The sequence below is a fragment of the Sebastes umbrosus genome, chromosome 11 (assembly GCF_015220745.1).
Source record: "Sebastes umbrosus isolate fSebUmb1 chromosome 11, fSebUmb1.pri, whole genome shotgun sequence".
NCBI classification, from domain to species: Eukaryota; Metazoa; Chordata; class Actinopteri; order Perciformes; family Sebastidae; genus Sebastes; species Sebastes umbrosus.
The window spans coordinates 26404975-26432314 of NC_051279.1; the positions used below are offsets into that span (position 1 = coordinate 26404975).

Genomic DNA, 27340 nt, shown 5'->3' on the forward strand with positions numbered 1-27340 from the left:
TATTTGTCTGGTCAAAGCTTCGTGATGACACAGCAGTACTTCCCACTAGAGACATTCCCAATGAATATGAAATAAAACAAATGATGTTCGGACAGATAAGTCTGGCTCCAGTGTGATCTTGATTTTTCCAAATCACCTCAGTAATAAGACTGTTTCTACCACAGTTTGAGAATAGAGAAAAAGAAGATCAAAATACTACTGATTATTATACTTCAGGACTATTCGTTACCAGAATTAAGTCAACTACTTAACATACAGTACTTAGATTCAGACTTTAAAGTACACCAATGATCCATTTAGGTCTGGTACTAATGTAATCCAGTGGACTATTTCACACCACACTGGTGCTGTGATCCTGATCCTCACTACAAACGTATCTACAAAGTGCACAATGGTGCTTATCTGTTACAAATAGCAGACATTCACATACATATCAACCATAAGCTTACTTGTGCCCTATTTGGTCAGATGCAGTTGGAGGTTAAAGACAGCACATACTGTTGGAGTCCTAATCTTTGAGGTGATGGAGTTTTGGTTTGAGGTAGAGCAGCTCATTTAGCAGGAGGAGCTAGAGAATTGTAGGAGGCCAACTCAAGTTAAAGTTACTACGAGGAACTTTCATTTTGTGTGGATTTTGGCGCCCCCTGTGGACAAAAGCGGTAGTGTTTCCATGGGCACCACCGCTTTGTGGTGTAAAGAGCCGCAGCTGCCAGACTCCCTTTAGAAAACCTTTCATTTTAATGCAGCAGGGTCTGGCAGTCTGCCCCGCTCAGTCCTGCTTCTGGTTCTCCCGCGCCTCCCTTCATCTCCAGCGGGCCCAGCAATACGGCCTGGGCCTGGTCAGTGCCGTTTCGTCTGATGTCGAGGGGGAATCAGACTTGATGACAGCCATTAAAAATAACTATAAAGAAATAGCCAATCTTCTTGCTGATGGTCTCGTTTCCTTATTTAGGTCATATAGAAGTTGCAGTATTACACTGAGACTGTTTCATAACCAGTTAAAAGTTCCTTTCTAGTAACTTTAACAAACCGTTCATATTTGAAAAGCAAAGACGGAACCTCCGGTCAAAATATACATTTTAAACATCAATTCCTTTAATCGATCATCTGTGGACTCAGAATTCAAAGTCAACAGGCTGGTTAAAAGCTCGCAGCTACAGTTACAGCTAATGCAGCAAAGCTAACTTTGTAAGACTACTCTACATTATTTAATTTAGCAGTAAAACTGCAAGGCTCAGTAAATGAACTAGCTTGTTTTATATCTTGATTTTAACATGGTTGAGTCAGCTCTCCCAAATCCAATAAATAAATAAATAAAATAAATGGGAGTGTCATGTAAAATATCACTTTTCTGTGCTGAAAAATGAAAAAAAATGAATTCAATTTCGAAGGCAGATATTGGAAAACCGGGACAAATAAAACCTGCATGGAAAGATACCAATAGAGGGAAGTGAGAGCATGTATTTTTTGTACAGTTATATGCATGAACTGACCCATTAAAGCTAAGTTTAGGATCAAACTGCAGCATAGTAAATGTTCCAGTGGGAAGGGGCACTTCTTTTCAAGCCACTGTAGTGACGTAACGGCTGATTGGAGGGTTTATTATGAAAGTGAAAGTGATGTATGTACAATACTTTGAGGATGGAGCCTTCCCCTAATGATTATGACTTCAGATAAAACACCATTTCTCCCCTAAAAAAGTTCTCTGTCATATTAAGTTCCTTTACAGAGAAGATCAGTGCGCTGCAGCTTCAACATCTAATGAAATTAGTCGGACTACATTCGACCCTGCTGCTGTCTGGACTCTATGAAACAGGGTTGTTTTTCAAAGTGGCTAAATAGTCTATCCATCCATTCTTACACACACACACACACACACACACACACACTCATTGCTCACACATATGCAGTTTACACTATATTGTACAGTGAATTGTGCAAATCTGTTGTGACCAACACGGTTGTTTAGTACATTGTGCAAACAACTAAACAGTGAGAGGGGCAGTAGCCGTTTACAGGGGTTTGTTGGGATCAGCTGACAGAAAAAACGTCCCCCATTCTGTCTGAATACTGTAATCTCAAAAGTGGCTGTTACCCGTGTAAGATCAGTCTCACCTCACTGCTGAACCAACATGTTTCTGATTGGACAGGACTGGAACTTTGTCCATTTTCCTCTGCTTGTCTTTGGTACCACTTGTTCTGTCTCTCTCTCCGTCTGTCTGTCTCTCTCCTCACATCTCTGTCGGCCAGCCCTCGGCCTCGATCGCCCCACTAGTTGTCTGGGATTGGACAGCCGCTTCCAAGGCTCCTGGTCAGTGAGCTTTCCACAGAGGGTTGTGGTACACCCATCCTTCACCCTGCAAAAAAAAGAAAACGTGATCACATATCACCAGTTCTGGCCTCCCTCTGCTGGCTTCCTGTCCGTTTCCGGATTGATTTTGAGATTGCATTGCTTGTTTTTAAGGTTTTAAATGGGCTGGCACCGCCTTATCTATAAGAACTCTTGCACCTTCACACTCCAGTTAGAGCGCTGAGGTCGACCAATCTGATGCTCCTGGATGTCCCCAGAACTAGACTCAAAAGTAGAGGTGACCGAGTCTTTGCGGTGGGGTTCAATTCAATTCAATTTATATTTGTATAGCGTCAAATCATAACAGAAGTTATCTCGAGACGCTTTTCATATAGAGCAGGTCTAGACCGTACTCTATAATTTAGAGACCCAACAGGAGCATTGCATTGTTATGCGACAATGGAAAGGAAAAACTCCCCTTTAGCGGGTAGAAACCTTGGGCAGAACCCGACTCTGGATGGGCGGCCATCTGCCTCGACCGGTTGGGATTTGAAGTATTTCCAGTATTTGGAACTAAAGGTTAACAGTACTGTTATCTTCACTGGCATGGCAATGCCAAATGGTAAAAGTCCGAGGAGAGAGGCCCGTGGAGTAACCTTTTATAACCACAAAGCAGGCCCCATGATGTGAGGTCCAGTCCCAAAATGGTGCCAGGATCTGTATCCTTGCCATCCCTCCACCAATCGCCCCGGATCCCACCTCAGATGAGGCAGAGACCACCGGGGGCAGACTGCAAGAGAAGAGCCTCAGTACTTTAAAAAACACTTTATCTTATTCAACACTGAGTTGGCAGAGCTCCTAAAAAGGCAAAATATAATATCTGCCAACTTGTGATGACAAAGAACCTGTTACTGGTCACTTCCAGTGACACTAAGACAGTTGATGCCACTGGTTTGTCCGTGCTCCTCCTCACCTCTTTAACAAAATATTTGGGTTTCCAGGGGGTTTTGGTTGCAGCTCTCTGTTTGCCCTCGCGGCGCTGCCTCTCTTCCAGGAAGTGTTTGTGTTCTGTGGCTGCGTCCATGTTTCCTGCCTTGAGCGACGCCGTTACGTGCTGCCAAAGACGCCTGGAGCACAGGAAACACAGAACAAGAATGATCGTCATTATCATGCGTGGGAAACAGGGAAAATATAGCTCACTGCACAATCACCATCATTCAAAGATAGATATGTGCAACAGTTTCACACATTTCCCATATCACATGTGCTCAAGATGTTTTTGGAACAGCAACATTGCAACCACCATTATCTTGATTGCAACTGGACAGTATATCTCACATGTAAGGGATAATGTACAGTGAGCCGATCATTATTGTTAGCTGTACATTATGCCCGCTTATTACAGGGCTACTTACTGAATAAATCAATATTTTGACATAAAAACGGTCCACCAGAGTCTGACATCTAAACGGCGGCCATAGAAATGGTCTGTTATACATAGCAACAGTCTGTTATACATAGCAACAGTCTGTCATAGAGACATTACAGACTGCAGAACGCTGTGATTGACCAATCAGAATTGAGTATTCAACACAGCCGTGTAATAACAAACTGTAGTTTCTATCCAATGTACAGAAATTTTGTAAACCCATTCGGGTCATTATCAGACGATCAGAGCAGCTGATGTAGTATGAGGAGCAAGGATGTCCGTGTAGGGAGGAGGTCAGGGTGGGTGGATGGGTCAAACAAACACAGGGCTTTCAGCCCAGAGACCGCTGTTTGTTTCCTGTGCGAAAACAAGTCAATGTTGACTTATTTTGCCTTTCATTAACAAGCCACTGATGCAAGTAGAACTACAACTCAATTTGCTATCTGGAGTTGGGGCGTGGTACAGTAATGGCAGAGGTGCGTTGGCAAAAGTAAAGACTTTGAAAAACAATATCAGACACATATCATTATTCAGCCAGCGAGCCAGGAAGTTCCACCAAAAAAAGGACTTTATTTTAGATGAACTTCCCCTTTAAAATCATCAAATGGTGTATTTTAGAAGCACTGCATGAAGACAGAGGAACAGGTCTGGCTGGTAGCAGGACAAACAGAGAAGTGTTCTTCCTCCTCCTCCTAGTTATAGCAGCACTGATTGCAGATTGGGCTCATTTGTGTGAGCCTGTAGCTCCTCTCTGAGCTCATCAGGATGATGGCAGACATGAAACACTTTCTAACACCGTGTGATGCCAACTTCCTGGTTGCCCTACAAAAATATGTCACACCTGGAGCACTCTATTGAGGAGTAATGTCTACATGAGCAGAGAATGAATGACGCGAGTAACGTTATCGATTCCGGCCCAGGAGACCAAAACTACGGTGTCTTGATGCTTTCCCTCGAGAGCTGCTGCTCCCAGCTTTCAAACCGAAACCAACATGGCGGCTTGTTTTGAAACTTTCTTTTCTTATATTATGAAAATAGTTCAGCGAAATGTGTTTCCATAAACAGTTTATGTGAGAAATAATCCATGCAGTTGATGAATCTGTCTTTATTTTAGATCGACAACGTTAAATTTAAAAGTTTCTGGGGAGTTTCCAGAGGCAGAGAGTCGCACCGGACGCCTGTGATTTGCATGAAGTAGCCTGGGCCTCAACTTTATGCTAATGAGGAGCGGGCGACGTGACGGTCCATGTCTCCACACTACCAGAATGCATTGCACGGCTGCTTACATAGACAATGAATGGGAAGCGTGGAAAGGACGGAGCCTGTGGACACGTACCATAACTGCTAGTTTGCGTTCTACGTAGTGCGAGCACAAGCGTGAGCAACAGGATGACTGTCGTTGAAATAACGGCCACAGGTGTCACTGTTAACAGGCAGCTTCTGATTCTTACATTGAGTCCCTTTAAAGGAAATAAAGTGGGGGCACTGAAAGCAGTGGAAATGTGACATTAAGTGTAAATGACAAAAAGGAGCGGAAGTGTCAGTCGAAGTGAAGTCCTAAATGCTTAGTTGAAGTGAGCAGACTCACCGTGACTCATACTGGCCCTGCTTCTCTAGAGGCTGGATCTTCTTCTTGATGATCTGTTGCTTGGAGGTATCGATCACCTTGTTCTCCCCGTTGCTGTAGGTGAACTCCAGCATCCCGTTCCACTCCCCCTGGGCCTTACACACAACGTTTCCTGTTTGGTTGTTCTTCACCTCTGCTGTTACTCTGTTAGAAATCAACATAGAGTTCTTTAGCATTCATGATTGACCAACAAAGCCATCTAGTGTAGAGTACAACATCCCGTTGGTATTTTTTTTTTTTTGTACATGTTTCCAACTGTATTTTTTATTTTATGTTTGAATGTGCTGCATTTCAACTAACCTCTTTTACCCGACTGACCCGGTATTGGGTACCGGCTGAGCTGTGTGTTAAAACACTGCCTTTAAAAACTTCATAAAATGCTGTGCTGGTCCGAATAGTTTCTAAAAGACGAGGCCTTAACGCAACTAAAACAACACTCCAAGTGTATTTTATCCAAACAATGTTTATTTGGCAATTATTTCAATATTTTAGTTACAAAATCAACGCACGAGAAATTATAATTTTACTTTATAATATTTTTTTTCTTGACTTTGGATTCCCTTTTGTTATCTTATTTTCATTGATATTGATCTTGTTTGTTATTATCTAAGTTTAACTTGATCATATTTCATTATTATAATAAAACTACTCCATTTGGAGTCAAAATTATACAATTTAGTTGTTTTAATTGATTTTATAGTGTGCACAATGGTAGAATGTGATGTACAGGGTAAATGTCATAAGTTAGATAGACATTATATCTAAATTGTCGACTACCTCTCAGCCTTGGTAACGTGTCCCACATTGTGCCACACAAACATACTCTTTGTCCCACATTCGGTTTGTTGGGATCTGGTCACCCTAATGGCACCTTGTGTTTGTGCTGATGCGGGAGGAGAGTGTGATTTTGGTGCTTATTTTGGCACAAAAATATGCATTTTTCAGTCCTGTTTCAGGAAAATAGAACCAACACAGAGAAGCTGGCTCTCTCTCTCTCTGCCTACCTGTGTACTTTTCCTCCATAGAAGGGTTTGGTGTGGAAGGTGACAGTGGCAGAGTACCCACTCTTGGCACAGTTGATTGTGACCTTTCCCCCAAGTTCCACCCATGGCACAGTCAGGATGGAGCGGGCGTAGGCACAGGGCAGTGTGAACACGTACTCCTCATCATGCTCCAACAAATACAGCACACCTGGGAGAAACAGCACAGATTTAAAAGAGCAATGGCATGAAGAAGCACCTGTGGATGTTTATTGTCGCTTGGTCAGTGGCCCTACGCTTCACACTATGACACTCTAGGTACCCCTCTAGCGTCAGTTTGGACGTTTCAGGGACGATGTGTCAGTTTCCCCTTGTTACATGCATAGTGTCTTTTCAAAATCAATTTCTAATGTAGGTTCACTTAGTTTTTAGGTTTACTTGGTTAGTTTGAAACTTCATACAGACATGGTCCCCAGAGGATGAATCCTACTGACTATGGTGATCCCCATTATAAGTTGGATTCACCTTCCTGAGTTCCTGCATTCTGAGAACATCAATGTAGCTGCTGTTACATTGCGATTTAGATTTGATTCCGACTTTGGCTCTGATTCTCCTGTCCCTCGTGAGCTCCCGTCCAGCCCTCCCTCCCTCCCTCCCTGCTGCTTATATAACAGACAGCTGCCCTGTGCCCAGTCTGCTGCCATGGGCCCAGGTCTAACACATGCACATCTGTTCACCCAAGACACACACATATGGACATACACTGACATGTACATACACTTCCTCATCTGAAAGACCTACAAGCAAAAAAAAACACACACAGTGGCATTATTTCCTATAGTGTGTATAGTGTGTGTTGTTTTTTCCCCCCATACGTGTTCACTTAATTGTGTGCATGCATGCGTGTGTGTGTTCTGTAAAACAAAGACCCACATGCTGCAGTCAGTCATGATCTACACAGGAGCTGACACAGATGAATCCAGGTTGATACTAGGGCTGGGACGATTCACCTATCTCCTGATTCGATACTATCACGATTTTGAAGTATTGTGATTCGATATTACAATTTATTGTGATTTTTGTTAACTTTTTCAACATTATACCAAAAAGTTGAATCATACACTTCAAGGGATTTTTACTTTGGAAAATATCTAAATTAATACAGTAAGAATGTTTGATTTTCAGCATGTATGGAGTCAGAGATGTCCTGAAGTTAAATATAAAGAATAAAGACATTTCTCTCACAAATTAGTGGTATTTTCTTATAAATGTATAAGGGACATGTGATGTTTTATACTTCTGGTGAATATAATCCAATCAATCTTATTTCCATATATGTATTTTGTATATACAGTTCCCTTTGTTAACACCTTATTTTGAAAACCGGACGTAGTAAGTCGTGCATACTTCCACTAACATCTCCAAGGCCGTTCTCTTTCTACATCTATGGTCAGCTCCATCGGGGCGGTTTGAATGCATTTAACATAAATGTCAGTATATGGGTGCTCTACAGTTGTAGCGTCGGCCCATTTGACCACAGAGATGAGAGTGACGGCCGGCTTGACCCCACGTTACCGCGATACGATAACGTTTCCAGAGTTAGCATGCAGCTTTAGCCCGAGTGTCTAGCTCTGCTTTTCCTTTACTGTATGTGTAGTGTTTACCACTTTGGATTTAAAATGGGAGGGTGCAGGTCGTATCCACGCCGACCCTCTGCCATTTTATACTTTCTTGTTTCGGCCGGCTGCGGTTTGTTTTGGTTGACGGATACGAAACGGATATGACGTCACATTACTCAGACTTCAACAATAAAAGCGGTAACTTCCTTCTACCTCCAGTCTACATGTGTTTTGTCACCCGTTTCAACTGTAATCAGGCCACTAAATAGGTGTTATCAGTCGCTATAAGCACCACAAATGTGGGTCAATAGGGGCCTACTATGCCTACTACGTTGAAAAAGTTAGGTTTAGGCAATAAAATTACAACTTCTTTAGGTTTAGGGAAAAAAACACTAGTTAAGTAAAAGAAAATATCGTTTTTTTGGGTTAAAATAACTACGAACACAACCGCTTCTGCTCCTGTCATAATTACTATGGTTGCTAGAGGTTGCTGTCATGTTCTTATATATCTTCTTTCAGTTATCTACCATGGCAATTGATGATAAAACCTACTAGCTTCTCCTACCCTGATGCTGTCCTACACATTAACACGAGGTATAGATTTCAAGAATACATGGATGTCTGTGTGGTTGTCTCACAGCAGCCTGGTGATGGTTAACCACAAAATATGAACACGCATAATGGCAATCTGTTTTGGTGTAACATTTTTCCAATTAGAGGCTCCAGATGGAACACACATACGAGTGCTGCTGTTTCAGAGCGCTGCAGGGATTTAATCAGCTGACGGAGGAGGCTCTCGTACAGACTACTATTTTACTGTTAACAAACAACAAAATGATAATTAATAATGTTTACTAATTATTAATAATGCTATAATTTATGTTATTTTAACAGTTTATTGTTGCAGATATAACATTTTATATTGAAGTATCTGTTAATGAAGTTGTTATTTAAGTTATTACTCCTCCTGGCCGGAGGAGGAGCCGCTGCTGCCGGACGCCCAGCTCTCCACCTCCGCGGCGGGTTGGTCGCTGCCGGAGGCCCCGTGTAAGTAAACTAAAGGAGTTTCTGGTGATCCTGCATGATTTCGTCTGTTTACAATGTATTATCAGTCGTCTCTGCCCTGGCGAAGGGCATCCGATCCCTTCCGAGTTGTTTCCCCACAAGTCGCTCCGATTACAACAAGAACGTGATGTCATATTTCAACATGATCTCACGGGAAGGCGTATAAGTACCACGATATTACACAGACATTTTGTGTCTCAAGAGTACGCATTTTAATGTTTTCACGTGTTATTTGTACGCCATGCAAACGTCTTACAGATTCAGGCAAGAAAACTACTTAGTTAGGTTAAGGGAAAACATCATGGTTGGCCTTAAAATAAGTAATTAAACTAAGTAAAACGTACGAAAAAAAATACGGAAAACACGTCACAAAAGTCAATAAAAAACACATGACACGTGACAAACGTCACTAACGTACCTTACAAAACAAAACACCGGTCAACAACGGTCTCAAACACAGGCCTCCTGGTTAAAAGTCCTGTGTTTGTTGGACCCGCCCACCATAAGTGGACTTTCTCTCTTTTTATGCTACGTCACTAACTCTTACCGTAGTATTTATACATGGATGCGTTTACATAGCAGTCAGTACAGGATACATGGCGTACAAATGACACATGGATATCAAGAAAGACGTACTTATTGCACGCTAAACGCCAATTTATACGCCTTTTTGTGCAAACATGACGTTATATTTACACAAGACTTTCCGCCATAACCCTCTCCCCTCTCTCTCTCTCTGTCTCTCTTTCGTTGAGCCGGCCAATTTTGAATGTGTGTTTACAAACAGCAACCGACAAATGCTGCATTGACCCAAATTTCACCAAAATACCATTACCTCATCCGACGAGATGGGATTTGTGTTTGACTCCCTTGTTGGCCTCTGCTCACACTTTTGACAATACCAAACAAATGGATTAACAGCTTTTCCATGTCAGGAAAATATCAACATGTAACCTTGTGCAACTCTTTGCAATGCTCTGTAAATCAAGCACACACTCATTTTTAGAACCGGCTACATGTTCTCTTACCTTCCCCGACCATGGAGACTCCGACAGACATGCCCATGAACTTGCTCTTGGTCCAGACGTGAGTGTTGACACACATCCTTTTCTCCTTGCACTCGCAGTAGAAGCTTGATACAGGTGGGTGGTGGGACACCTGCTCCGCCACAAACCGAACACGATAGCAGTCTGAGTTTCTTCTGCTGCTGCTACCATCCGTCCCCCTCTGTGGGGACCCGGGGATGGTAGAAGTGGCTGAGGGTGCCGAGTTGGGACCAGCACAGTTGGTAGTCCTGAGAGGTCGAACGCGGTCCCGAGGCACATACCAGGAACAGTGGAAGTTCTCACCCAGGATTGGGTTGTAGGGCTTCTTGGCCACAGCGCCCTTCCGGCCCTCGTGGAAGGCAGTCAGGTAGTACTCCACAAAGCGAACGATGCGCTCCTCTGGCGTGCAGCCGGAGGTGATGGAGAGGAACATGTCGGGATGAGCCATGAAGTTTGCGTACATCTCTAGTAGGGAGCGCTTCTCCAGGATGAAGGTAGGGAGCACCACCTGGCGGAGACGACAACAAAAAGGAGGTGTGATGATCTACAGTATGATCATTGTGCAGACTGAACTAAAGTGGGCATGTCTGTAAAGGGGAAAGGAGACTCGTGGGTACCCATAGAACCCATTTTCATTCACATATCTTGAGGTCAGAGGTCAAGGGTTCATTTGATATCTGTAGCCTCCCTCTAGCCCTAAAACTGAACCTGCTAGAGCCTCTGAAACGTCAGTTATCGCTCAAGGGTTCACAGGTTGGCTCAGAAAATAAAACATTTAAGTAGACACACACACACACACACACACACACACACTAGAGCTTGATAGATCAATAAAATTGCATTAACTCAGAGGGCTGTTTGACAGTTGTATGTGTGTTTTAGGCAGCAGTAGAATCAATAGTAAGCGCCGTCCTTTCAACAAACATCATTATCTTCATCTGCTCCATCCATCGTACATCATGAGGGGATTGACCCATACATACTAGAGCTGGGACGATTCACCTATCTCAAAATTCGTATATGGTTGTCTCTAGCTCTCCCGACAGCTCCTTTCTCTTTATACATCCATGGTCAGCTCCATCGGGGCCGTTTGAATGCATTTAACATAAATGTCAGTATCTGGGTGCTCTACAGTTGTAGCGTCGGCCCATTTGACCGCGGAGATGAGAGTGACGGCCGGCTTGACCGCACGTTACCGCAATACGATAACGTTTCCTGTCCATGACAGAGTTAGCATGCAGCTTTAGCCGTGATGTCTAGCTCTGCTTTTCCTGCAATGTGTGAAACCCAAAGTGTTTCCATACTTTACTGGATGTGTAGTGTTTACCACTTTGGATTTAACATGTGAGGGTGCAGGTCGTATCCACGCAGACCCTCCACCGTTTTCTACTTTATTGTTTCGGCTCGCTGTGGTTTGTTTTTGTGACGGATATGGAAAGGATATGATGTCACATTACTCAGACTACAACAATAAAAGCGGTAACTTCCTTCTACATCCAGTCTATATGTGTTTTGTCACCCGATTCAACTGTAATCAGGCCATTAAATAGGTGTTATCAGTCGCTATAAGCACCACAAATGTGGGTCAGTAGGGGCCTACTATGCCTACTACGTTGTAAAAGTTAGTTTTAGGAAATAAAAAAAAAAAACTTCTTTAGGTTTAGGCAAAAAAACACTTGGTTAAGTTTAGGGGAAAATATCGTTTTTTGGGTTAAAATAACTACGAACACTACCTTCTACCTTTTTTCCCCACCCCTAATATAGACTGTAGGTCCACTAACAGCTTCAATGGTAAGTTATGGTTTCATGTCATGTGGGGTAAATTGTACGTTGTAGTTCGGAGAGACTCTCTATCGGCCTTCAGATTACATAAAGTTAAGCCTGTTACACAACCTGACTGTAAATACAATGACACCTCACAGTCAGATTGGGTATTTTGGTTGAGCCACACCAGAGGGCAGAAATGTCGATCCCTGTCACACGCAGCACCACTAGTCAATATGGACACGACCAGAGCACATGGTTGATAGATGAAGGGATAGATGGATGGACGAGGGGAAGGATAGATGGGCAGATGGATAGCCTATGTCTGGATGAATAATGTGGTTCTATCGACAGAGTTGGATCACGAGGGCGCCCCCAGCCGTTTCATAATTTGCCTACACCCCGCCCCTCTCTCAGGTATTCGAGGTCAGAATCCCCTTCTGTTGCACATCATCAGCACATTATCCCTGTGATCCAGAGCACTGGTCCATTAGTAATCAGATTGAGCTCACTGGTCTGAAAGAGTCACCACAATCACATGAGCAGAGGACATCTGACTGCTAACTAAAACCACAGAGGGGAGGGCTGGAGGACAACAAAGAGGAGGCGGGTATTAAATAAAGACAGACAGAGAAGCAAGGATGTCAAAACAAAACAGACAACATAGGCCTTGTGTATTATTTACCAATGCTGTTCAAATATAGACAACAGTTTGCATATTAGCACTCTGAATGGACTTAGTATTGCTTTAAATTTCACATTGACACACTTGTCAGCAAGCTACGACAAAATATTGGATATTTGTACAGAAACAGAGCTAATTTTAAAGCTTGGTTTATGCTCCCTGTAGTGAAGCCGGCGCGAGGAGAAAATTACATCATCACGGCTTTTGCGTGGTGCGGCTTTTGCGGCTCCTGTAAGTTGTTACGGTGGTTAGTCATAAGTAAACCTACGTTGGAAGATTATTTTGAAAAGACATTATGAATGTCACGTACAGAAAGTACACTAGAGGGGAACCTAGAACATCAGAGTTCGAAGCGTAGGGCGACTGACCAAGTGTCTGTATTTGAGGTGGGAGTGAGAACGTGTTGCAACATCCCAATTAGGGCTGTACCGAATACCATTTTTTGGGCTTTGAAGCTTTGATGAGAAATTTTCTCATAAGTTGTAGTTTTTTTGCCTAAACCTAAAGAAGATTATAGTTTTGTTGCTTGAACCTAAAGAAGTTGTAGTTGTATTGCCTAAACTAAAGAAGTTTTGTTGCCTAAACCTAAAGTTGCAGTTTTGTTGCTAAAACTAAAACTAAAGAAGTTGTAGTTTTGTTGCCTAAACCTAAAGAAGTTGTAGTTTTAGTGTCTAAACCTAAAGTAGTTGTAGTTTTGTTGCCTAAACCTAAAGAAGTTGTAGTTGTATTGCCTAAACTAAAGACGTTTTGTTGCCTAAACCTAAAGTTGCAGTTTTGTTGCCTAAACCTAAAGAAGTTGTAGTTTTATTGTCTAAACCTAAAGAAGTTGTAGTTTTATTACCTAAACCTAAAGGAGTTGTAGTTTTGTTGCCTAAACCTAAAGAAGTTGTAGTTTTATTACCTAAACCCAAAGAAGTTGTAGTTGTGTTGCCTAAACCTAAAGAAGTTGTAGTTTTATTACCTAAACCCAAAGAAGTTGTAGTTTTATTGCCTAAACCTAAAGAAGTTGTAGTTTTATTGTCTAAACCTAAAGAAGTTGTAGTTGTGTTGCCTAAACCTAAAGAAGTTGTAGTTTTATTGTCTAAACCTAAAGAAGTTGTAGTTTTGTTGCCTAAACCTAAAGAAGTTGTAGTTTTATTACCTAAACCCAAAGAAGTTGTAGTTGTGTTGCCTAGACCTAAAGAAGTTGTAGTTTTATTGTCTAAATCTAAAGAAGTTGTAGTTTTATTGTCTAAACCTAAAGAAGTTGTAGATTTGTTTCCTAAACTTAAAGAAGTTGTAGTTTTATTACCTAAACCTAAAGAAGTTGTAGTTTTGTTGCCTAAACCTAAAGAAGTTGTAGTTTTATTGTCTAAACCTAAAGAAGTTGTAGATTTGTTTCCTAAACTTAAAGAAGTTGTAGTTTTATTGTCTAAACCTAAAGAAGTTGTAGTTTTATTGTCTAAACCTAAAGAAGTTGTAGTTTTGTTGCCTAAACCTAAAGAAGCCTTTTTGTTTGTGTTCAAAACGTGACGTTTCACGTTAATGTGTTGCCTTTAAGTTTCACTTTTACAATGTAGTAGGTGCAGTAGGTCCCTATTGACCCACATCTACAGCATGGTGCTTAGCCACTGATAAAGCCTATTTAATGGCCTGATAACAGTTGAATCGGGTGGCAAAACCAGAGTCTTACCCGTGTGAGGTCCATGCCAAGTTTGAGCTGGGACAGGAGGTGAAGCATGATGCTTCGCTGGTCATCCAGAACTCCCAGGTCCTCCTCCTCATGGTCCTCTGTGTCCGTGGTCTCGTCGGTGGGATCCAGGGTTTCTGGGCTGCTGGTTTGACCCTGCTGCTGTCCCTGCTGGTGGAGACACAAAGAACTATTGGTGAAGCCAGCTCGTTTTAACAGTAGTCTCGCATAACCAGACCTATCTCCACAGCGCTAAAGAAAGGTCTGGCTCCGGATTTGCTTTTCACGCTCGCAGATACTGTTCTGTGCACTCGTACAACGTGCATATGCCTGTTTTTTATGTGGGCCAGTTTTGAGACTAATTAAATATCATAAATTGTAGCATTAAATCTGAATCGTTTCAATTTGAATGTGAGTTTGTTGTCAAAAATATAGTGGCTAAAACGGAGGCGAAAGAGATCTGTACTCCTACTGTTGCTAATGCATAATGTAACAAGGCATAGACGGGCAAAGACATGCAGGTTGGGTTAATTGTTGACTCTTAATTGCCTATAGGTGTGAATGTGAGCGTGAATGGTTGTCTGTCTCTATGTGTCAGCCCTGTGATAGTCTGGAGACCTGTCCAGGGTGTACCCCACCTTCACCCAATGTCAGCTGGGGATCGGCTCCAGCCCCCCCCTGCTACCCCGAATGGGATAAGCGGTTACGGATAATGAATGAATTAACGAATGTGAACCCAAAAGCGTAAGCAAGAAAAATAATTCTGTAAATGAAAACCATAATGCATAAACAGGAAAAGTGAAACTCGTGACCAAACTTGTGACATTGCACTGAATGAATGTGAACACTACTCCCTGCACACAGGAGGGAACAGCATCAGGTGAAAATCGTCTTGCAGGATTGTAGACATCCTGTCATAAAAAGATGGTTAGGTTTGTTAAACAACTGCCACTTTTCCCTTCAATGTAATTTTTGATGAATACATTAGTTTTCTGTGACTGTAGAGCTCCAAATCTTACAACGGTAATTACATGAGAGGCACAAACTGAGCCACTGTTAGCAGGGGTTTGTGCCATCACTAATCATAACTAATAACATGTTAATGCTGCTTCATATTCCACCTCACATTCCCTTTGGCACAACTGACAGCTGGTGTACAAGAGTGATCATACACTCATGTGATGTGATTCCTGGCTACGTCAAAGGATGGTGGTTATACTGATGAAGCCAAACAGAGAAGGGTTTGTTTGTCAGGGGCGGGTCTAGAAAAGATGTGTTAAACATACGGGATAATGTACAGCGAGCCGGTCATTGTTGTGAAATAAACCCCAACAGGGTCTCTCATCGCCCTGAAGGGGTTTATTTCACAACAATGACCTGCTCGCTGTACATTATGTCGCTTATTACACGGCCACTTACTTGAGAAATCAATAGCTTGACACAAAAACGGTCCAACATCAGAACTACATCAGACCGTAGAACGCCGTAATTGACCAATCAGAATTGAGGATTCAACAAAGCTGTGCAACAAGTAAGGAATAATGTACAGCGAGCCGGTCATTGTTGTGAAAGAAACCCCCGACAGGGCGATGCCGCACAGGTCTCTCATCGCCCCCTGAAGGGGTGCATTGTCTCGCCACAGCGCCCAAAGTTGGGCTTTGCTCGATGCAGCGAAAAGCCGTCGAGCCACGGCACACGCCATCGGAATTAAGGGTTTCAGAGCGTAGTGGTGGCGTTGTCGCGTTGTGTCTGAAAGGACCTTCAGTGAGTGAGAGAAGGAGAGAGAAATGGAGAGAACTAAGAAAAAGAAATACTCAAGCAGGAGCAAAAATAAATAAAGACGGATGAATATTAGTTTATGTTAGAGATTCACACGCCAAGTTCACACCAGAGGGGCGAATTATTCAGTTTTCTTTCCTGGGAGTTAAAGGTAAAATCAAAAGTTTAACATAAAAATGCTGTTGCAGTATACTTATTATTTTGTTATTTTCACTCTTTTAAAGTCACCAGAATGCAGGAAACAAAGTCCCGCTTTGGTTTTGAAATCCTCCCTTTCTTTAAGGTCTCATGGTTGACAAGTATGTGTGACGTACCATAAGTCTTTGTCACTTGAACATAAACAAAATGTCGTATTAGTGCTGAAACGACTGATGCTGTCGTTTTTTTCTCCCCGACACTGCTCTCATCTGACGTTGGGTAAGACAACAAATATTGTCAGACTGTCCCTTTAAGCCTTTAAGAATCTAAACCAGAAATACATTTCTGTTAAATAATTCATCAACAATCGGGTTTACACTGAGGTTATGTAAGAAGATTGTGCGGCATGAAAGATGGACACTGTGTCAACCACCACTCACACAGTCATTTTCTTATCTGTGTGTCCAGTTCCTCTCTGATGCTCCAGGGAGTTTATTACAAGTTGTAAATGGCTGGTCTGTTTCAACCGTCGGATCACACACACACACACACACACACACACAGTTTCACACTCTTGGCTACACACAGGGTGACCAGATCCCAACAAACCAAATGTGGGACAAAGAGTATGTTTGTGTGGGACAATGTGGGACACGTTACCAAGGCTAAAAGGTAGTCGACAATTTTGGTATAATGTCTCTCTAACTTAAACAATAAACATTTCTATTCTGCCCCTGATCTTGTAACATCTCTATGCTTTGCCCGAATGCATCCAGAGATCGGCACATCTCTGTTTGAGCCGCACGTTTCTTGTGAGACTCACATGAACTGTGTTGCTTCGTGGCGTATTCCGCTTGTAAATAACTGGCAAATTTCACTAAAAAACTCTGAGAATCTCCTTCCACCAGCTTATAAATACTTATAAGTAGTTTCACAGTCTTTGTTGTAGCTGCTCTTCCTTTTCTTTCTGGTAGTTTCCATTATATTCCTCCTAAATCTGCACAGCTTGTGACTTTGCGGTGACTCGCCGTTGGGCGTAGCGTTGCAAAGACGGTGAAATGTTAACCTGCACTTGACCCACGTGGGCACAGTTTGACAGGAAACACAGAACGCCATGATGTCAGCCTTCCCTGCTTTCTTCACAGTCATTGGATAAAAGCCAGATTTTAAAAAAAGCATTTTTGACTTTTGAAAACTAGAGAAAATGTGGGACATCGTCTCAATATGTGGGACGTGGGACAAGGGACAAAAATGCTATGCAGTCCCTTGTAAAGTGGGACACCTGGTACTATACACACTCAGATGCACAAACCTACAGTGTAATCCTGCCAACTTTTATAGATAAGCAACTATTATTCATTCACTACCTGGGTCAACACTGTGGTAACACGGCTTAATGATGAACTAATATCACAACATGCACACACACAAACACACAGTAGTGATTTCTCACTCACGTTGTTGGGCTGGCACACAACCACTGCTGACTTGTTGGGAGTCCTGCTGGATTTCATGTCCACCATCCAGAGAGAGAGACAGAGAGAGAGACAGACAGAGAGACCCTGGCTGATGTCCCAGCACCGATATTACCACAGCAAGCGACAGAGAGAGCCAAGGGGAGGGTGAGGAGAGGCTGAGAGACATCAACGATGAAGAAAGTGAGGTGAGATGAGAAGAGGAAGGAAGAAAGGATGAGATGGATAGAAAGAGAGAAAGCAGCTGCCTGCTGCACTTTTGATAGGCAGCTTAACAGTGATGCTGACAATCCTCTCGATCCCCATCGGCCTCCCTCTTTACATAAGTCCCGCCCCCTGCACATACACACTGTGTTACATCACAACCCCTCCTCCTCTGATGCCTCCTCCTCCTCTCCTCCTCCTCCTCCTCCTCTCACCACTACCGTCTTCCCTTTCTTGCCTGGTACACTTATTTGCTTTTATCTCCTCGTCCCGATGTCCCATCCCCCTCCTCCTCCGTCTATACCTCCATCCACCCCTGGCTACACGATACTGTGGTACAGTCTGTGTAATTACCACTATGGAAGCCACTGTGGGCTGAGAGCTGAGTGCAGCTGCTCCCTGTGTCCTTATTGTCAACTCTGCAACGGTGCACATGACAGGTTTGAAAGGCCAGCTCCGGCTCCGTTATGCAGAAAAAAAAAGAACGAAAGAAAATGAAAACCTTATTGAAACCAGGGATGGTTCCGGTTTAATACGACTGGGCTCTTATTGCCATAGTTTTGTCACATGACATGGATTTGAACAAGGTGACATCACTGATCGTCGAGACCGCAAGCATATAGTCATGTTTTTCACACATTCACATTAAATCTATGCAGCTGTCTGCAGCGGCGCCGTGCAGCTGAACTGCAGTTGACTGTTTAACGCTTCCTCTGAACACATACTGTTAGCGGGGCAGTTAAGCATAACAGTTGTGCATTTTGCGATAAAACAACACATTTGGCACAGATGTAGGTTTATATGTTATGAAAAGATATAAATATCGGGGCGCTGCAAATTTGGCCCCTGAGGGCCGTGGCAGCCATTTTTGAAAATGGTCGCCAAATAGGCGCTTAATGCTCCTAAATGTTGCAGAAAACAGATTTTTATGACTCTTGGTGATTTCCAAAGTGTGTTCAAGCTGATTAGATCAGATGTCAGAAGATCACAGACATGTTTTTTTTTCCCTCTTTATTTTTTAAGGGTGCTTTTTAAAAGCTTTTAACCTCAGAAAAACCCAAATAAAGGAGGCATGGTCAACTTTAAACGGCAAGATTTTCGGCTTTCCATCGGTGCATTTCTCTTTTGTCTTAGCTGTAAGAATGCCAGAGATATTGCTGGATAAAGTTCAGGACTGCCGGTAACCTCTAGTCCCAGGTCAAATGAGAATGTTTTAGTTTGGGTAGGCGCTTCAGGTTCATACAACAATGTTTTACTTTTGCAACGGCCTTCATATCTGAGCAAGGGAGCTGATATTTGTCTGGTCTCTAACCTGTGACCAAGCCCTATTGGTTGAATTTATAAAGTAACTAAGATCAGCCTCCTGTCGGAATAGCTCTCAGGGTCAAAGAGACACACAAGCTAATCCACCACGGCAATGTGCCGACTCCAATAGGATTAGAGTTTTTTTTTTCTTATGCAATAGCACTGTATTTGTATTAATTGTTTGTTTTTTAAAAAACAATGTATATAGTTGTATAACGTAGAAAACGATGGCCGATTTACGGCATGATACAAGAACTGAGAAGGCTGGTTACTGGGGGAAAAAGGCCAAATTTGCAGCGCCCCGAATATATTAATCAAATGTGTTGCTTTTAACTAATTAGTATATTGTTTTTTCTGCTACTTTACACTTCTGCTTCACTACAATTCGGTATAAAACATTGTAGTTTTTACTTTAGCTAACCGCTAGTATAAAACCAAAACAATTTACATTTAGCACAGCTCTATCAATGTTTGTCTCTGTGCACAGTGTGTTTAATAGTGAGTGAGTATGTGGGTATATATGAACATCCCTCCTCCTAATCCTCCTCATACCCCATGACTGCTCTTTATTCCCAGCGGGCTGATCAGCTGCACACCAAACACATGACTGGTTCCCCACTGTTTTTTTTTTGTTTTTTTTTTTACCTTTATTGCACAGTGGAAAGATTAAACTCACAAGAAATTTGACAGAAGATGCGACAACGCATTCAAACACAGGTCACATGATATCACCTTTACATGTCACCTAAAAGGACACATTGGTGAGCAGTGAGGTGAGTGGGATGATAAAGGAAACCAAAGAAAGATGAGAGACTTCAGTTCAACTCCATCCTAATCTCTTGATAATCCCTCCTCCTCCCATCAGATGGATTCAGGTTGAACTATTAATTACATGTTCACTGTCATGGCAACCAGCAGCTTATAAGATCAACTGACTTCTTCTGCAGATCAACACCTTGTCATTATGGTCGAATCAGGAGTTTTGATATTCTTATGATATAAATGTACTGTTCTGTGTTTAAAGACGCTTAAATATGTATTCATTTTTTTTGTTGGCTTGTGTGGATGAATGTAAAAGTGTGTCTATTGTGTGTGTGTGTGTGTGTGTGTGTGTGTGTGTGTGTGTGTAGCTGCTTCACTGCATTCTTGGGGACTGGTCATTATTTACTTTCATTTTTTTTTTTTTTCTTGACCCTCACCGGAGCTATTCATATTTTTCCTTGAGCCTCCCTGGGTGACGGGGAAAATACATGACCCTCCCTCCACCATAAATATCAATATTTATATTATATTATGTATATTTATATATTCACACAGTATTGGAGAAAATAGAAAGTTTTCCAACCATTACGTTTAATGGCAAAGTCAAAAGCGTTTCCCGTGGGTGTTGGCCTCCGCCAGGGTTGACCTTTGCCGCCAATCGTGTTTGTGTCTGGTGCTGTGGCCGCTGGACTTTTCCTTTTTGTTAAGACTTCCGACTATCTTGTGTTTGTCTTTTTAGTGGCTTATTAGTTCTGAAATTGTTGAAAGTTTGGTTTCTTGGGTTTTCTGTTATAGATAGATTGATTGTCTGCCCCGCCCTGATTTGTTCCACCTGTGTTCAGTCACCCTGCTCTCCTGGTGTATTTAGTCTGTGTTTCTTTGTCAGTTCGTTGTTGCTCTGGTGAGTTGTGTTTCTAATGGTGTTTCCATCTCATGAGTTTTTGTTTCGCAGTATTTGAGTTTCAAGTTTAACTCCTTGTGTTTTTACTTTTTGGATTTTGTAAACTTCCTGCTGGACCAGCTGCATTTTTGTAAATTGTAGTTTGTCGTTATTAAATCATTGAAATCAGCCTCCTATTCCTCCTCATCCTCACCTGCGTATGGGTCCAAGTCTTGTTTATCCCCGTAAACCTGACAGAAACGCAATGAAAGATAAAACGTGGAATTTGGAGGGGCAGGTGTCTTTCCTGTAGGAACTGTGAAGAATATGAGCCCGGGCACAACGTTGTGGCTTTCCACCTGGAGCATATCTGCTGATGAGTCAGCGGCAATGGCTACATCCAATTCTTCCGGCAATGATGCATCTCCAAAGGTAACAAGGTTACACAATTTTAAGATGTATGTCCCTCCCCTATTGTCATAATAAAAGACATAAGTCCCTCCCCAGTGCTTAAAAAATGATATGACGTGCCTCCCCCGTTTTGCACCCCCTTTGCCCAGTCCCTTATTACCTCCGCTATGGCCAAAGGCCTTCGGCCAAGGTGGTTATGTTTTCACCGGCGTCTGTCTGTCTGTCTGTCCGTCTGTCCGTCTTGTCTGTCTGTCCGTCCTTCCGTCCGTCCGTCCGTCCGTATAATTTTTTTTAGGGGTGGAGTGTGGCACAATAAACAATCCATTAGATTTTGGCGGCGATCCGGATCATGATCCGGATTCAGGAATTTGTTTTTAAGGATTCCGATCAGCCTGAGCATTAAGACCACAGGGTATAACACATCCACAGTGTAACTGATGACGCGTTGATGACGCGTTGATGACGCGTTGATGACGAGTTGATGACGCGTTGATGACGCGTTGATGACACCGCCTTCTTCCTTCTGAGAACAGAGAGATACGTGTGTGGATGTGTGGCGATACTCTGCGGTGCAGCGGCAGCTGCTTGCCGTCCGCGGTGAGAAAGAAAAAGGCGGTAGATGACGGGATGAGAAACAACGTAGTGTAACGTTATACAGACATAACAAGGCTGCTGAATGAGAGAGACATCCGCCGATACGTTACACGGAAACACACCGTGTTAATAATAAGCCGACCACCTCACGGCTGTGAGCTGTGATCTGTTTTTAAAGTCAGGCACCTTGGCGGAGGCCTGCGCTCTTCGAGTGCCATTCTAGTTTCTTTCTACAAAGCGTATTTTCCCTCACATTGCTTCAATGTCAAGGAAGGAAGTTACGTGACAAAAACGACTTCGTTAGCTTTAGGAAAAGATTGTGGTTTGGGTTAAAATAACTCCAGAGGTGCCGTAATTACATGACACATAAATCAACTTTGGTTTGTGGTTTCACACGGGACACGAGCAGCTGTCTCCTGGAATTACTGTGCGGCTGAACAACCAGTGGTGTATGTGTGCAGAAGCTTTGATGTGTTGTTATTATTAATGACCAGATGTGAATAAACGTGTGTGTTAGTATGTTACATGTTGGCGTCCCAGTAGAATGAAGCAGGAATCTATTAAAAGCTCTTTCCTCCTGAATAAGTAATGAGTGGGCGGTCCTCAGAGAACAGTAATGAGAGCACATGAAGACAGAAAAGAGACAGAATATCACATGTAGTAACTGCAGGAGGACAAGAAAGCAGGAAAGGTGTGCTCCTCCTCACAAGTTTCCTGACTTCTCTTGAGCAAGGCACTTCATTTTCAGGCCAGGCTAGAGTAGAGTGGTAGTAAAGGACCACAGCTGTGTCCCAGTTCCACACTACATTGTTTCTTGTTTTTAATGTATGCAGGGCATCCTGGAAAGCAGTATTGATACCAAAAAACGTATATTGATAAGAAGTGAAAGCCAATTGGTCGTTCCATTGCAACGTCAGCGTCCAGCAGCAGAGCTACGCTTCCGCCATTTTGGACTGAAAGAGTCTACCGGACGCCAGTAAAACGTCCGCCTACAAAGTGCTGTACAAAAGCAAAACTAAATTATTTCTGTTCTATTTAATGTCTCTACTATTAATGGCCTGTGTTGAACGATAAAAATATTATAAATATGCATATTATAACTACTTACTTATTTATTTATTAATCAGAGAGGAGCATAAAGTGAGCGATGGACATAAATGGAAGTTAGAAAAATCCAGCACATGGACACAATCTCAAACTTTTTCATGTCAAGGACTTCCAAAATGGATGTCCAATAGACCACAGACCATGGATGTATAAGATGTATGCAACAGTGGTCCAACAGTCTGGGTGCAGTACATTGGCAGTCCTTTGTGTTCGGATCATATACCCAAAAGCTTCATTAAGTAAACTATGAAGATATTGTTGTCAGCGAGCGCCGGGGAACAAAACCTCCTCTAACTGTCACACTCCACTGCCTGCTGACACACACATCTGCTGCACCAACACCTACACGTCATTAAAGATGGGTTGATTTCCCCGCTGAGAGACCGACAGCATCACCCCGATGTTCTCCTCTCCTCTGACAATATTGTGTTTGCAGTGTGCTGCGCTCGAGTGGCTTCTCTGCCCAGCGCAGTGAAACGGAGTCTGCCATGTGTGTCACGATTCCAAGCCTTCATGGTCGCGTGCAGCAAATCACACAGCTGATGCACCTTGATTAAAAACTGCTCATCTTGTCTGCACTGCACCAGACTTAATGTACTGATAAATGGCTTACACTGATTATAGGACTTACTGTATAAGTATTTATTAATTGCAAACACTTTTAAAACTTTTGTTATCCCACATCTATGAGTCACTCGCCATGGGCATAGGTTTTGTTTCAACATTGGGAGTGACGCAAATTAAGTGGGGGTCTGGATGTCCTCCCTCAGTAGAGTTTTTAGCATCAAAAACCCCATTTCCTGCATTCTGGTGAATATTTATGCACCAATTTATGGTGGAAATGTCTTTATTTATTTAAAGGAAGACACAAAATTCATGCACAGCCCCTCCGTCCTTTCCACACTTCCCATTCATTGTCTGAATTGTGCCTTCTGGTAGCGTGGTGGCGCGATTAGAGAGACGGGGCGTCACATTGGCCGCTCCTCATTTGTATAAAATTGAGGTCTAGGCTACTTTATGCAAATCATAGGCGTCTGACGCGACTCGCCGCCTCCGGAAACTCCTTAGAAACTTTTGAACTAAGCGTTGTTGATCCAAAATAAAGACAGATTCAGCGACTGCATGGCTTATTTCTGGCATAAAATGTTTTCAGAAACACTTTTCGGTATTTTCGTAATGTAAGAGAAGAACGTTTCCAAATGAGCCGTCGTGTTGGTTCTGGTTTGAAAGCTGGGAGCAGCAGCCCACGAGGGAAAGCGATCGTCCAATCAGGTGCCTTGTGTCTAGTGGCAGCCCATCAAACGTCATCAAGTGTCTTTCAAATATGTTTTCTCCTCTAGATCAACTTTTCTCATTTAATGATATCTCTGTTGAGTCAGCACACATGTAGGCATGCTTTACTCTTCCCTCCTCTTTTCTGTCTTTTGTTTGGGGGGAAGTTACTTCCTTAAATGTGCACGTGGCACCGATTCACCTCACTGATAATTAATTTTAATTAATTTATAACCCCCTGGACTTTTAATAGCTCGTATCCCACATATCTCTGTTCTCTGAGAGGTTGTGGTATTTTGGGCACACTTGAATATTATGGATAGGGATGTGCTGTATCTCTCTTCCGCCTTGTGCTGAGCTGCGCCGGGAGATTTTGCAATAATAAAAAGTAGCAGAGAAGAATGTGACTCATAGACACAGCAGGGATAATAATAATAATGAGAAAAGTTGATCTATAGGAGAATAAATATTTGAAAGCAATACAGCATTATATTCCATTTTTTTTCCAGTAACACTTCATTTTACAGGTCCGCACATTTCATGGTAATTAGGTGATAATTAGCAAGTAACCTGTTTTAAATTTCTTTGGAATTATTGACGAATTACCCCAATATTTACATCAAAATGTATCGAAAATTACTTTGTTTGGCTGTCTTGACTTGGGACTTGACTGTGGACTTTTATTTTTTTATTTTATATCTATTATAAACATAGATGCTATTTTAGCATATAATTATTAAATAATGTTAATAATAAAGTAATTTTTGATAGATTTTGAGGTAAATATTGTGGTAATTTGGCAGTAATTCCAATGAAATTTAAAATAGGTTAGTTGCTAATTATCAAATAATTATCATGAAATTTGCAGACCTGTAAAATGAAGTGTCACCTTATTTTCAATTGTTACGTGTCACCTGAATTTTGTGTTTTCCTTTACATAAATAAAAACATTTCCACCATAGATTGGTGCATAAAATTTCCCCAGAGCAGGAAATTGTTTGACGCTCAGAGGATGCACAGACCCCCCGCTTAATATGTGAACTAAATAATATAATAGGAGGAACTAACAGATGGACAAGCATACACAACTGTGTCATGATCATGCACAGGCTTGTAATATGTGGCGCCTCCTGGTGTTGGGAAAAAATACTGTTTTAGAGATGAAATGAGGCTAAAAGGAAGGATAACGTTTTGCTCTATTTTCTGTCATCCAGTCACTTTGCTGTGGATGTGTAGGTGGTCTGAAAGCAGATAGTTTACTCTTCTCTCTCATCATGTGAGGGTCTACTTTCTAGGTGTAATATAGCACTGTCCTCTTCCCCTCTAAGTGATATTTACTGCCCGCCTAATGGTGGTGGCAGAGCTCTATACAGCTGTTCTTTACTGCCCTGCTCGTCCACACAAAGGGAATCACAGAGACAGAGAGATGCACTGAGGGGCTGACAGTCCTCTCCGCTTCACAAAGAGCTGCATGAGTGGATGCTTGGTTTATGATTTTTAGATATAGGTCACTTATATCTGTAGGGTATAATGGATGTACGTGGCCCTGCATTTGTATTAACTACTCAGGTACAGGATAAGATGTTGATGTAAGACTAATATGGCATAAAGACCATAATGTACAGGAAACCTACTCACAAAGATAGAAAGTGGACCTTGCGATTAGGTTTTTAAAATCTAATTTCCACGGTGAAGAATGAGCTTCCATCATCACACAGTGTGTGCTGTCTAAGTGAGTCAGTCAGCAGGATGGCACCGAATCTAAGTTGATCAGAAAATTAAGAAGGCCTGGCCGCATGAAGTGGACGGATGCTATGTGGTGTCAATCAGAGTTAGCGAGGGAGGTCAAGAGAAATGAAGCAGCTGTCACTCTGCTGAGACTGTGGAAACACACAAAGGACCATGGGAAATTTATTGGACAGACTGTTGAAACTGTGACGCAAATTGTGACACGTTTAGATCTGGAAAAAGCCAACAAGCAGCCAGTCAAGTACCACTAGTGTATATTTATTTGTATCAGCGGTCTTGCTGTATCTTTGCTAGCCATATTTATAGTTCTGGTCAGTCTGTTTCTACAGTTCACTCCCAATTTAGGTGACCAAAACGTTTTGATTAACTTTCATGAACTGAACACATACCGTGAAAGGGTTAAACTCCCAGACCAGACAATGCCGTGGTAGCGACATGTCAATCACAAGGTAGCCACGCCCTAAAGCATCCCCTGCTTTATGGTCTATTTGACTCTAAATGGGACCATAATTTACTAAATGAACATCATGCTGTATTGAAGAAGACTTGAAAAAGGAGATTGAGACCATAAACTCATTTTCTCATAGACTTCTATACAATCAGACTTCTTTTAGCAACCAGAGGAGTCGCCCCCTGCTGGCTATTAGAAAGAATGCAAGTTTAAAGCACTTCAGCATTTGTTTCACTTTTAAGACCCGGAGGTGGCCGCCTGGGTACGCCATAGTTTTCTTGCAAACCAATCAGAGCAGACTCAGAGGCTGTATCCGGAACATCATACTATACTAGTAGTACGTACTGATTTGGACAAAATGTAGTATGCAGTATGCGAAAAAAAAAAGCAAAATCTCCAGTATGCCAAAAATACCCAGATGTCGTACTGATTTGGAAAAAATCTCAGTAGGCATTGGACCAGTCTACATCACCTACCGTATCCCACAATGCAAAGCGCTGGAACGGTACAGGCTACGGTCACAACAACAGCAGCCAAAAACAGCTCCTTTTTCACATTTTTCACAGCTATTTCATCATTAAATTCACTTCTGACCCTTTTTGAGGCAAGAAATCAACTGTGTAGAATATTGACAATTTTACAATATTAAACATTGAACATTTGCTACAACGTTTTTGGAGTTTAGAACCTCCACAAACTGGCATCCCCGCTAGCTAGCTGAGCGTTAGAAAGTGTTTCGTGTCTGCCATCATCCTGATGAGCTCAGAGAGGAGCTACAGGCTCACCTGTGCTGTTTGGAGGCAACGAGACACAGGTGAGCTCAATCTGCAATCAGTGCTGCTATAACTAGGAGGAGGAGGAAGCACATTTCTCTGTTTGTCCTGCTACCAGCCAGACCTGTTCCCCTGTTTCAACCAGTGTGTCTAAAATACACCATTTGATGATTTTAAAGGGGAAGTTCATCTAAAATAAAGTCCTTTTTTTGGTGGAATTTCCTGTCTCTCTGTCCCTGATTCTGGTTACCTCATGTTTGATACTT

The 27340-nt window shown here is 42.3% G+C and overlaps 1 protein-coding gene across 1 annotated transcript in view; it reads right to left on the reverse strand.

Annotated features, from left to right (window-relative positions):
* Nucleotides 1–539: 539 nt before the first annotated feature.
* The window catches only part of LOC119496339 (oxysterol-binding protein-related protein 10-like), a 46828-nt gene continuing 20027 nt past the window's right edge, over nucleotides 540–27340 (reverse strand). Inside the window, exons 7-12 of the mRNA XM_037783560.1 lie at nucleotides 14178–14345; nucleotides 10039–10564; nucleotides 6351–6537; nucleotides 5308–5490; nucleotides 3264–3417; nucleotides 540–2357 (exon numbers count right to left, since the gene is read on the reverse strand). Of these exons, the coding sequence (XP_037639488.1) occupies nucleotides 2313–2357; nucleotides 3264–3417; nucleotides 5308–5490; nucleotides 6351–6537; nucleotides 10039–10564; nucleotides 14178–14345 (1263 nt within the window). The 3' untranslated portion in view covers nucleotides 540–2312. The remainder of the gene's footprint in view (nucleotides 2358–3263; nucleotides 3418–5307; nucleotides 5491–6350; nucleotides 6538–10038; nucleotides 10565–14177; nucleotides 14346–27340) is intronic.